The 13,950-nt window shown below is 39.6% G+C and overlaps 1 protein-coding gene across 1 annotated transcript in view; it reads right to left on the reverse strand.

Moving 5' to 3' along the window:
• LOC108668696 (hsp90 co-chaperone Cdc37-like) overlaps positions 1–7,275 on the reverse strand; it is an 8,591-nt gene extending 1,316 nt beyond the window's left edge. The window contains exons 1-7 of the mRNA XM_018155941.2: positions 6,993–7,275; positions 5,050–5,183; positions 3,657–4,413; positions 3,536–3,571; positions 1,899–2,099; positions 979–1,169; positions 18–129 (exon numbers count right to left, since the gene is read on the reverse strand). Of these exons, the coding sequence (XP_018011430.1) occupies positions 18–129; positions 979–1,169; positions 1,899–2,099; positions 3,536–3,571; positions 3,657–4,413; positions 5,050–5,183; positions 6,993–7,025 (1,464 nt within the window). The 5' untranslated portion in view covers positions 7,026–7,275. The remainder of the gene's footprint in view (positions 1–17; positions 130–978; positions 1,170–1,898; positions 2,100–3,535; positions 3,572–3,656; positions 4,414–5,049; positions 5,184–6,992) is intronic.
• Between the last annotated feature and the right edge of the window lie 6,675 nt (positions 7,276–13,950).

A 13,950-nucleotide genomic window follows, 5' to 3' on the forward strand; every position in this document is an offset into this window, starting at 1 on the left:
CCCCCCCCCCCCCTCACCTCCTTCTGGGCCTCCTCTATCTTCTCTGCGGCGCGTCGCTCGATGCGGGCGATGAAGGCCGCGAGCTCGTCGTTGAAGGCGCGCAGATACTCGGGCTCTGCCTGCTGGATCCTGTGGCAGGAGGGGCGTTAGTGACGCAGGATCCTGCGGCAGGAGGGGGAAGGCATTGAAGCAGTATCCTACTGCCGGGATGGAGGCGTTAGTTTTACTGGATCCTGTGGCAGAAGGGGCGTTATTGGAGCAGGCCCTCGGCTTCCGCCTGCAGGATCCTGCGGCAAAAGGGGGAATTATTGGTATATATAGGTACTCGACCACTGTCTGCTAGCTCCAGCGGCAGAGGAGTGAAGGCGTTTGGGGCGCAGGAATTAGACTTGCAGGATCCTGTGGTTGTGAAGTAGGGCGTCGGGTCGGAGGCTAACCATAAGGCGTTAAATATAAATTACCTACAGCGATTTACTACTGCTTACACGAGTTCCACGTGGGCGATTGCTACAAAAGCACTTCACCGTCAGCCCTACAGCACTGTTCCGGGAGCCTAAACTATGCAAGAGAATTGAAAGCAAGAAAGTAGCAGTTAATATTTCCTGGACCTCGTGGCGACAGTTGCACAGGTAGATTATCATGGCAATGGAGGCCTTGACTTAAAATACAACAGAGATGCCATGAACCTAATTAAGGATAGCTGGAAATAATCTAATCAAGGGTTGGTGGCACCAACCAAACCTCCCGCCACCCACCTGACGAAGAAGGCAGAGATACAGGAGCGTGGGTCTCTGTTGAGCTGGTCCCTAGCACCCACCTGACGAAGAAGGCAGAGATGCAGGAGCGGGGGTCTCTGTTGAGCTGGTCCCTAGCACCCACCTGACGAAGAAGGCAGAGATGCAGGAGCGGGGGTCTCTGTTGAGCTGGCTGGCGAGCTCCAGGATGAACTGGAGGCAGATGGTCTCTGTTAGCACCCACCTGACGAAGAAGGCAGAGATGCAGGAGCGGGGGTCTCTGTTGAGCTGGCTGGCGAGCTCCAGGATGAACTGGAGGCAGATGGCCTGGTGCGCGACGTGGCGCATGAGTTCGTTCTTCTCCTCGAGCTGCAGGTTGATGCACCACAGCACCAGGTGGTTGGCCGTGTACTCGCATGCTAGGTGGGGGTGCTCCTGTAACATATTATTGTTATTATCATTATTATTAGTAGTATTAGTATTATTGTTAGTATTATTGTCATTACTATTACTATTATTATTTTCATTATTATTGTTATTACTATTATCATTAGTATAATTATTATTATTATTATTGTTATTATTGTTGTTATTACTATTATCATTATTATTAGTAGTAGTAGTAGTATTATTGTAATTACTATTATCATTACTATTACTATTATAATTATTACTATGTTATTATTATTATTATTACTCTATTATCATTTTTATTGTTATTATTATTATTATCATTTTTATTATTACTATTTTTTTTAATATTATTATAATTGTTAATATTATTATTGCCATTATTATTCTTATTAGTACTACAATTGTACTTCTGATATTATACTAGGAATAGATTATCGAGACGTCTGGGGCAATAAGAACTATGAGGGCACGTTACATTTTGAAAAAATCTTTAAAAAAATGAAAAGTGAGCACAAAATAAATACAGAAAAAAATATATAAATGATAATGTAAAACACTTGAGGCCTCTACAAAATAGTTCGGTCTTAAGGCGACAACAAAACACTGACACTGAGAGAAATAGGGGCACATTACACAGCAAACTGGACAATAGAACTGCACAGCAATGGTAATGAATCACATTTGGCTGGTAATGTACCATGATATGTCATAATATGGGTACATATTAGGTGGTAAATGGGTTAAAGCTACCTGCATAAACCTCTTGCTGTCATCATAATGGCGGTAAAGTCCATACTTCTTGATAAGCGATTCATTTTTCTTGATAAACTCCCTCATCTCAGCTTCAATTTCCTCCTCAGTCTTCTCAGTCTTGCTGGGTTTGCTGTCTTTGTTGATGAGAGATTTGTCGAAGCCTTCCTTGCTGATGGTGTCAACATTCCACGGCTCAAGCTGCACAACACAACACATTAGCCACGCAATGAACTACTTAGGATACCTTTGTCATAGGATACATACCTTACTAGGGTATGCATCCTATAGTAGACTTACTAGGATACAAACGTTACTAGGGTATGCATCCTATAGTAGACTTACTAGGATACATACATTACTAGGTATGTATCCTATAGACTTACTAGGATACATACATTACTAGGTATGTATCCTATAGACTTACTAGGATACATACATTATATATACTAGGGGATGATAGACTTACCAGGACGATACCTAGAAGCTACCAATCACAGCCATTGAAGACAAATTTACATTTAATATTAATTTTATGAATAAATAAATTAGAAATTACATATTAGAACGAAAAGAATCGAAAAAAATCACCTATACCTTTATCATACGATACATACATTACTAGGTTAGGTATGTATCCTATAGTGGACTCACTAGGATACATACCTTACTAGGGTATGTATCCTATGGACTTACATTATAGGGTGTCCATTACTAGGGGTCCATCCATTACATACATTACTAGGGTGTCCATTACTAGGGGTCCATCCATTACATACATTACTAGGGTGTGTATCCTATGGACTTACTAGGATACATACATTACTAGGTATGTCAAATTTTGTCTTTTTAAATATAAATAAATTAACGAGACACCAAATATATACCTACCATATGTTACAGGCTTCTTGTACCACAGAAATCTTGGTCATTTTAAAATTACTTGCAGTTCACACAGTAGCTGGATAAGTAAGAGAAGTTCTTATCTTGTTAGTTATAATTTTTTTATTGCTGTAATTGAACAAAGGGTCTCAGGGAAAAAATAAATATTTTATCAATGACACATTTTGAAGGAAAATTTGGAAATTTTTGAAGTAGTTCTTTGATAGAAGCTGGAGTGGAAGAAATCCAAGATACAAGGGTGCCTACACTAAAAAATAATGTGCCATATTGTTTGAATAGTGATACAATTTCTGCACATATATGCCCTTTTGCCAAGCCAAACAGGGTTTATATGGTTCACACAAGAGCATAGTGGCAAAGCAGAGAGTGTTTTAGACTCTTCTTCAATTTTAATCCTAAGTCCTTTAAGTTGACCAGCAAAGTATCATGGATTCCAGCATCATCATACATAAGATATTGGTTTAAATCTTGAATAAATGAGAAAATTACCAATTACAAATGAACTGGTTTGCCACAATGCACCAGGGCCAAAGTGCATTACTTTTTGGACAGTCGCACACATTTTTTACAACACTTCTCTTATGGAATTTTTTTTTATTTTAAAAATGAAAGTCAAAATTACTTTTTTTAATATTTGATAATGAAATTAGACATTCGTTCTACATTTATAACATCACAGACGCTGAATTTTTTAGAAGTGTTGTCTTTTAAAAAAGTAATTTTTAAACACATACCTTCTCTTTCTTCTCGAGCTCCTTGTGCTTGAGGGTCTATATGGTTCACAGGGTCTATATGGTTCACAGGGTCTATATGGTTCACAGGGTCTATATGGTTCACAGGGTCTATATGGTTCACAGGGTCTATATGGTTCANTGTGAGGACAACCGCAGAACTGTGAGGACAACCGCAGAACTGTGAGGACAACCGCAGAACTGTGAGGACAACTGCAGAACTGTGAGGACAACCGCAGAACTGTGAGGACAACCGCAGAACTGTGAGGACAACCGCAGAACTGTGAGGACAACTGCAGAACTGTGAGGACAACCGCAGAACTGTGAGGACAACCGCAGAACTGTGAGGACAACCGCAGAACTGTGAGGACAACTGCAGAACTGTGAGGACAACCGCAGAACTGTGAGGACAACCGCAGAACTGTGAGGACAACCGCAGAACTGTGAGGACAACTGCAGAACTGTGAGGACAACCGCAGAACTGTGAGGACAACCGCAGAACTGTGAGGACAACCGCAGAACTGTGAGGACAACTGCAGAACTGTGAGGACAACCGCAGAACTGTGAGGACAACCGCAGAACTGTGAGGACAACCGCAGAACTGTGAGGACAACTGCAGAACTGTGAGGACAACCGCAGAACTGTGAGGACAACCGCAGAACTGTGAGGACAACCGCAGAACTGTGAGGACAACTGCAGAACTGTGAGGACAACCGCAGAACTGTGAGGACAACCGCAGAACTGTGAGGACAACCGCAGAACTGTGAGGACAACTGCAGAACTGTGAGGACAACCGCAGAACTGTGAGGACAACCGCAGAACTGTGAGGACAACCGCAGAACTGTGAGGACAACTGCAGAACTGTGAGGACAACCGCAGAACTGTGAGGACAACCGCAGAACTGTGAGGACAACCGCAGAACTGTGAGGACAACTGCAGGACTGTGAGGACAACTGCTACTGCTTGGCCTCTGCGAGCCTTGCCTCGTACCTGCCAATCAAACTGCTGCTGCTAATATATATCTTATACCTATATATCTGAATTTTTTTAATATATAATATATCTATGCAGAGTGCATGAGCATAAATTTTTATTTGACCATGATTTGACATAAAAATCATGGAACATCAACAACTTATGATGATGTGTTGATAAAACAAGATCCTAAATGTGTTACAATACTTGACAGTCAACATAAGTATCAGGACATTGATAATAAATACCTACTTTAGAATTATAGACACTTGACTGCTGGCAGTTGTAATGAAACTACAGTACTTTAGTAGTAAAATAAAAATAAAGTATTAAACATTCAAGCATTTAATAATAAACTTCAATACTGACTTTCTCTTCTCCTCCTCGAGCTTCTTCTTTTCCTTCTCTTTTTAATAAATACCTACTTTAGAATTATAGACACTTGACTGCTGGCAGTAGTAGTTAAACTTGAGTATTTTAGTAGTAAAGTGAACCTAAATTATTTTACATTCAAGCATTTAATAATAAATTTCAATACTGACTTTCTCTTCTCCTCCTCGAGCTTCTTCTTTTCCTTCTCTTTCTCCTGCATGCGCTCAATTCTGGCCTGGTGCCGCCACCTGAACAGCGACGGCGTGTCAATGTTGGGGTGCGTGTCATCCTCGTCATCCGAGATCTGCGACACATGGAGCTGTGACACATCTGTGACACACAGCCAACTGAAACACATCTGTGACACACAGCCAACTGAAACACATCTGTGACACACAGCCAACTGAAACACATCTGCAACACATAGACAACTGTGACACATCTGTGACACACAGCCAACTGAAACACATCTGCAACACATAGACAACTGTGACACATCTGTGACACATAGACAACTGTGACACATCTGTGACACATATACAGCCAACTGAAATACATCTGTGACACACAGCCAACTGAAACACATCTGCAACACATAGACAACTGTGACACATCTGCAACACATAGACAACTGTGACACATCTGTGACACATAGACAACTGTGACACATCTGTGACACATAGACATAGACAACTGTGACACATCTGTGACACACAGCCAACTGAAATACATCTGCAACACATAGACAACTGTGACACATCTGTGACACATAGACAACTGTGACACATCTGTGACACATATACAGCCAACTGAAAATTCCAAAATATTCTTTTGATGTTAAGTGTTAACAGGACCAATGTTTAGTTTTCTTTTTCTTAAGATCAACATAGTAATTCAATTGGACTATTCCTACAACACAAAGAGCAGAAACTGAAGCCTCACATACTTATAAATTAAGTGAGAATAAAAATTGAGGTTGCAATTATTCCCATATAAATTTTGATGATGGGGAATAGAAAATGTGAGGCATCAATTATTCAATTAAGTATATGCATGAGTTCTAGTCTATGTGGAATTTTCAATGCAAGTATTTTAGATTTTAATGCTCTCTGTGAGACAATGTACATCTGGCATCTATAAAGTTGTATGGGGATGCAGCTTAGAAAAATGTAAATAATAGAGTGATGCTTAGAAAAATGTAAATAATAGAGTGATGCTTAGAAAAATGTAAATAATAGAGTGATGCTTAGAAAAATGTAAATAATAGAGTGATGCTTAGATATGTAAATAATAGAGTGATGCTTAGATTACCATAACCTACTAGGCCTCATAACCCATAACCTGTGTAGCAATACAATAAAATTGGATGACTTGGACTATATTATGCTCTGTTACTTTCTTGGTAATACAAATAGTTACACAGTAAATATATCTTTGTTGCATTTCTAGGTTATCTCATGGTACCTACTTCAAAAGCCTCCAGTACAACTTTTCTATGGCTAAAACTTCTTGAGTTACAGAGTTTTCATTTTTTAAATGTAAATGTCAAAAAGTTTCAAGTTCCCCCTTTTCACAGTACCTTATCTTTTAAAAATATGTAAATCATGATAATCATTAGCAGACATTTTTTACTAACTTCACAAATGGATAAATATTTAAAGATATGTACCAACACACAAGCTCCAAAATCTATGTCTTCAGTAGACCTTGCCTACACATTTCACTATAAATACCCCATTGCATGTAGGTAGTATTGGCAAGATCTAGGCAATGCAATTTCCAAACTCTGTACAGTGGCTACAAGCACCTGTGAATGAGACCAAACACTACAATCTCAAACATGGGCAGAATTTTTCAAAATTATGAAAAAAAAATATTTTGCAGGCACCAACAGGTTTTAGTTTCACAATAAACCCTGGCAAATAGTGAAATCAATGCTGTTCTTCAATATTTTCAAGACATTAAATAACTACTGCAAATACAAGTGAAATAGTCCATGGGCATGAGCATTTCAGTCTCATTTACAGGGGGGTTCTGCCTGATTATGCAGAAAAATATTTTTATGAGGGAACTTGTTATTATGAATATAAATCAGATGAGAAGTTCAACTCACTTCTATATCCTTCCACTTGCTGTAATCCACCATTGCTGCACAGACTGAATCACGTTTAAAACTCAAACGCTAGATAGAAGATGGCACAAGAAATCTTCACTACAAAACTGAGCAGTGAGCACCAAACTTGTGGCTGTCAAATTGCTGATGATGAAAGTACAGTAGTCGGTAACACTTTTTTATTTCTTTTTTCTTTTTATATGAGCACTGGAAACTAGTCCATGCAGCCCCTTGCCTGAAACAGGGTTCAGCTGTTGTCCAACAGATACCTATCTGAAAATCTGCAACACACAGAAATAAATAAATAAACACAACCAAACAACAAAAAAGCAAGAAGAATAATAACAGCAAAAAAGAACAATAACAAATTAAGAAAACAAAGATGGAGAGACATAACAAATAAAGTAAAAGAACATGGTTTATGATAAACATGGACATATATTTAAACCTCTACTGCAGTATGTCACTCTCCAGGAACATAACTTTCAACTTAAATTATATGTAAACTATTGAGTGTAGCAACCTGAGGACGTTTGTACGCAACAGAGAACATTTAAAGTTGTACGTGGCAGCAACCATCAGTGCAAGTCATTTTGCGCTCACTAGAACGTATCCTTTTTGGGAAGTTGGCGCGTGACAATATTGCTCCAGTTACTCGTGTCAGGCGGTAGAGGGTTAAGTAGAGAATAGGCATTGGAGACACAAAATTGAGAGTCAGCTGTAGGGATTAGCACATTGACAGTGTCTTCCCAGCCCAGTTAGTTGCAGTATCTGAAGTTACTAAGTTACACATGATGAGCTTCCATTCCTCAAGGATTCTATCTGCAGTTGCTCCTTGATGTCCTTCAGAAGCCAGCAAGTTCCTCATAGTCATAGGTAACTTCCATGCCAAAGGGACCAATGACTCCAACAGAAGTTGAATGGTTTGCAGGGGCCAGGGAGTCTATATTTGACCTTCCATGGGCCCAGGCTCTTCATTTCTCAAAGAGAAAAGATGTTTTCCAATGTTTTCATAGTAATGACCAGTAAATTACAAGCAGTGTTTTTTGTCATGCTTGCAATGCCAGTCCTTCCAAATAAGGAGTTGGCTTGAGCTTTACTAAGAGCCAGGTTATTTGATGGAAATCTGGTCTTGTCAAGCTGAGTATATCCACTATCAAGCTATGAAACTAGTTCAATAAGAATAATAATGATTCTGCATTGACATAATGTGTTCAGCATATCAGCACTATTTCTTTGCCTGAGGACTGAGTCAGACACATCACCATAGGCATAGGGCTGGTTAGGGCAAGTGTGGAAAACATCTATCTTTAAGGCTGCGACTAGAGCTTTACTGCCATTTCCGGAACTACATAGTGGCAAACCAGAGATTTTTTAGAATTAGTTAATTTTTAAGTTCCTCATTTACTTAATATTTAAACCAATTTTCTATGTATGATAAACTGATAATGCTGGTATCCATGATACTTTACTGGTCTACTTATAGGACTCAAAATTGAACTTGAGGGAAAGATGAAAAAACTCTGCTTTGCCAATATGCGGAACTGCAAGATTTTTGCCAGATGAATTACCTCCTATCTAATTGCTAACAAAAGTGTACAATTGGGCTGCAAGATTCCAATTGTATTGAAAATTCATCACATTGGAGCCATGAGATTTCAGAAACAAGTAGGAAAATTCCAACCCTGGTTTAGGGCATGGCAACATGAGCTCTCTGCTCTCAAATCCTTCAAAGTTGGGATGATTAGAATGATTTTCAGCTTGAAGTATAATGAATACAGAATCTGAACTTCTCAATATCTATTAGCAATTGAGAAAGCAGTTTGGCTATTAGTATTGGAGCTTGGAAGGATTGGCCTGTAGTGACTTGAATTTATAACTTGCACTATCATTTCTTATGAATGTCACAACTAATTTTATTAAATCCCCTAGCTTGCTGAACAACATTTTTTGTAGCTTCACTTGACCTTATTAGCTAAAATTCAACTACCTTTGAGGCCACAAAATAATATTTACTATTATCATAGTATTATGCAATTACTAATTCAATATTTACTATTATGCAATTGTAAAATATTAAATAAAAAACAGTAGGTAACAATTATCAAGCATGAACATTATTTGTCTAATTTCTAAATAATAAAAATTCAATTAAAGACAAAAATACTTTTTCATTCTAATAGTCATTTAAAATAATGAATTCTGTTTAGAGTGCTCAGTGCACCAGCTCCAGAGACCAGCACTCCTGACTCCAGCAGGCCTGGGCATTGGGCAACATTCCGCAACAATGGCCATTGGCCAGTCTGCCCAGTCATGCATTAGCTACCTTCATTTTTCTTTTTAGAATTGACATAGCCTAACTACTCACAACTACAAGGATTATGAGAGATAAGCTGCCAAGTTCTTCTCTAGAACTCAATTCTTATAATGTAATTCAGCATTTCAAAGCATAACTATCAAAACTGAATTACCACTTGCTACCAAGCCTTAGTCCTCACTCCTCACTGTCATCATTCTTCAATCCATTGGGCATCAAATAAACATATTGAACCTTCATTATGCTTCATATCATCATCATATGACATAGCTAATGACATATTCTTTACTCAAACTAGTAACCAACAATACATAATACAGATTTATACATATTAGGGTAAACGCGGTATATTCCGACACTTTAAGGTTGCATCGAGAAATGAAAAACTATAAAAAAAAACGTATGCGTTACGTAAGTTCTGTTGCCTTCACGTGACTCTCAAAACACTTCACTACACGTTAGCAACGATGAAACGTCACAAAATGTTACCATATTTATTAAAAAGCCTTTAGAATGGAAACCTACCAAAAACCTATATTCCGTCACTTTGTGTGGCAACATCCGACACGTGGTGAGTCGTATTGAGTCAGCGCTTCAAATTTAACTGATACGTATTACCGACATCCACGTGTTCGAATTCCGTTTGCTGTGTGAGCTGTATTGGGATACAACACGGCTTTGAATTAGAACAAATTCCGTTTGCTGTGTGAGCTGTATTGGGATACAACACGGCTTTGAATTAGAACACTAACGAATATTGAACACTACTTAATTACAGAATCACGGCTGGCAAATCCATAAAACCACGGCTTGAAAAATTCAGTCGCGGCTCGCCAAGTAGATATATTCCATACTAGTATGACGTGGCATGCATTGTCTCTCTTTGGATCTCAATATTTTCCTGCTAGATGGCCAAGACCTAGTGTTTTTGCAGTATTTCGACACGCAAATGTATGACGTCCCATGGTCAGGAAGATGTGCCAGGTGCGCAGGAATTTATATTGTCATTTTAACAACCTGCGCGGTGCGCCATACTATGCCGGTAAAAAAAATGCGCCGTGCGCCGACAGCGCCGTACTTTTAGAAAGCTAAAATAGTTTAAATATGGATGCACGGCAATGCAAATTATGTAATCACACTGTACTGTACACACAAACGTGTATCCGCACTATGTTGTGGTTGGATACGAGTTAACTAGGTAGATTGCTACCGTGTCAACTCAGGACTCAGGTTCTAAGAGTCAGCACAGTAATGAATATTCATTCATAGATCACAATTCAATCGGACATGAATTACAGAACTAAAGAAGGCAACATGGCTTTAGATGTGCCATCGGTGCCTTCTAATGAATGACTGGACTGGTTGCGCGTTGCGGCAAGTACGGTATGAACCTCTATGTCAACAGTACAATCCTGCATGCCAATGTTGTGACTACATTTACATTACCGACATCCTTCCCGGCCGGCAAAATCGACACGATCAATACCTAATAACAATGCGCGTAAATGGACTATACAAATTAGGTCAATATGGCATAATTACAAAGCGTAATTATGCTATGTGATACATAATATGAATATATATATTTGCAAGATAAGTCAATGGTCTGTCATTTATTTTTGCTTCATTTGAGCAATAATGGTTTCCAAATCTGGGTGCGTTATGAGTTATGTTATGTCATGACTCATGTGTACTTTGAATGTGCAAAAATTATAACTATCATATGAAAATTGTTACGTAGGTTATCATAGCATGAATCACAATAGAGTATCAAGATTGCAGCTCTGCCACCAGCCTTCATTGAATTATCCCGCCTTTTCTCTAAAATTCAATAATCTCTCTTCCAGCAAAGTTTGCGAAATTCATTAGCTGCATAAAATATTAAATACTCTCTGCTGTGGTGTTCGAGTTCCGGTTGACATGAAAACTTGCGGTAAACTTGCGGTTCCAAAAATGGCGGGAAAGCTCTAATCGCGCCGCTCCGAAGGCAATTCATATAAATAATAATATAATCCACGCCTACGCTGGAGGAAGTTCAAACTTCAGAGGTGGAACTAAATGCAGTAAATTTGCAGTAAATCAGAAAATACCAGAAAAATACCAGATTTAGGCATATATACCAGATCTAAAATATTCATACCAGACACCTTTTGAAAGTACCAGATTTGTGAAATCTGGTATAGAAATAAACCATCTGGCAATGCTGGTTCAGCGTTACTTGAAATCATCTACAGACGATGTTGCCATTCCATTCAGATGAAAACTGTGTCTAAATCAAAACTGCGTCAGACGCATAGTGGCAAACCAGAGCTTTTTTAGAAACAGTTCATTTTTAATTTCCTCATTTACTCAAGATTTAAACCAATTTCTTAAGTATGATAATGCTGGTATCCAGGATACTTCAATGGTCTACATATAGGACTCAAAAATGAACTTGAGTGAGCGTCTAAAAAACTCTCTGCTTTGCCACTATGGTCGGACGGCTCCGCGGCCCGCGCCAAGTGCTGCGCGGCGCGGAATCGATGACCGTGATTTGCACGAACGTCTGCGCGAAAAAAATATAATTAGATTGATTTACGCGAGAAATTTCCCCGTTTATATACATCTTCCTGAGTGTGGATGACGTCACCATTTCAACCATCAATGAACGCATAGAACTAAAACAAAGCTTAATATAAAGGAAAAACTAGAGAAGTGACGGAATTACCTACGATGTCGGAATATACCGCGTTTACCCTAATTAGGGAATGGACAGCTCTTTGTAACTTCTGAATCCAATTTCCAGACTGACAGACTCCAACCCATGACTAGGCTTTAGCCTTTAGCGGTTACCGGCTTACCGCCTAGGCGCCTACCGGTTAGCCACCACAGTCTTTCTCTTTCCTCAGGCAAACTAGGTTGATGTCACTTGATGAGTGAAGAATCTTTGGCTTAGTAAAGCCATGAAACTTTATAGTTTATTATTTATGAAAGCAGTTCTGAAAAAGATGGTTGATCTTTGGGATTGGGACTCACAAAGTTGAGTAAATGTTGCTTTTGGTCAAAAAGAACTTCTTTTATCAGAGTTCTGAGGTTGAGGTAAATTACTTTGTCTCCTAATTTGGTGCTTGCCCAATGCCCATTGTGCCAGTCTGCCAGGAAACAGCAATGCTGACCTGCCCCTGCGGGCCCTGCCACCTGCGGCCCTGCCTCAGCTGCCTGGGGCTGGTGTCTGTGTCTGATTAGGCTACATCTGGCCCTGGCCCTGGGTCTGGGGCTCTCTGGAGTCTGGGCTAGGTAAGGACATGAGGCAAGTGCCCCTGATTTCACAATGTGAAAACAAATTCAAATTTACGATCCTTATGAATTTTTCAAATAATAATTTTAAATTGGTATATAAATTCAAGGTTAAATTTCCAAGAAGCCGATGAAATCTCAATAATCAAACTTCGAAATCACCGTACGTCCCCTTCCCCAACGAATTATTCGGACTCACCGATTCTAGCACATTCGCGAAACGTCCGACCGGAAAAACTTCATTGATGTCGACTGGTTGTGCCTAATTGACACTGAGATCTTAGAAAAGTACAACAAATAAAGTTATGATCTGATATTTGAATAAATTTTACATTTTTACAGAATTCTTTGGATTGATGTAAACAAAAAATCAGTAATATCACTATTAATGATGATGTCTTCTTTGAGGTGTAGTATATCATGGTTGTAAATGACCTCACACAGGTCGGTTGTCACACCTGGACATGACAATTTGTTTCAGGGTTGTGATTGCATTATCAGTTGAGAGCCGCTTTGTTCGCTTAGGTTATTGTGACTTCACAGTGTTTCCAGTCTGCCGGTGATTGCGACGAATGCAGTTAGGTACCGCCCCGACGATAAGGTGCTGCTCCCGTTTTGCAATGTCTTCACCTCCAAGCAGAGCGCGCACTGTCAGCTTTTCAATGCCAATGTTTGCCAAGGTCTGCTGCATTAGTTGACGAGCATCTCAGTAGCTGCTACATTCTAGCAAGAAATTATCGATAGTTTCTTCCACTCAGCAATCCCCGCACAGTGGTGAGTATGGCATTTTGAAGCGATGCAGGTAGGCTTTTACCCCTACATGACCCAGGTATTGGCTGCAAGTTTGTTCTAATTGATGCAAGGTGTCAGCCTTTGCCAGACTCAGCAACGGTTCATGACCAATCTTCATCCCAGTAAGACAGAAATTTAAGGCAAAGACAGTGGAGAGCATCGGAATATTCTATGGTATGATAGGTGTTATGATCTAGTCCATGACCCAATTTGGCTGAAGGATTTGCTGTCTCATTTCCAAGTATGCCGGCATGGTCTTTTACCCACTGCAAAGTTACATGATGCTGAAGATTAAGCCTTCTGAGCAGCCTGGAATTTTTTAAGGCCAGCAGGGAGCATCTGGTTGGAGGGCCCTGTGCTGTACTCAAGAGGAGCAGCGCTGAACGAGAGTCGGTGCATAGAACCCAGTGGGTTTGATCAGATTCCTGTATAATAAACAACGAGTGATAAACTGCAGTAACTTCAGTGGTCAGCACACTGCAGTCGGGATGTAGGCGCCAGGAGGTAGCACTATTCTGAGAGGGAATTTATACACCGCAGGCGGCAGACTCTGGAACAGTAAGGGAGAACCAT

Source organism: Hyalella azteca, unplaced genomic scaffold (assembly GCF_000764305.2).
Source record: "Hyalella azteca isolate HAZT.00-mixed unplaced genomic scaffold, Hazt_2.0.2 contig7413, whole genome shotgun sequence".
NCBI classification, from domain to species: domain Eukaryota; kingdom Metazoa; phylum Arthropoda; class Malacostraca; order Amphipoda; family Hyalellidae; genus Hyalella; species Hyalella azteca.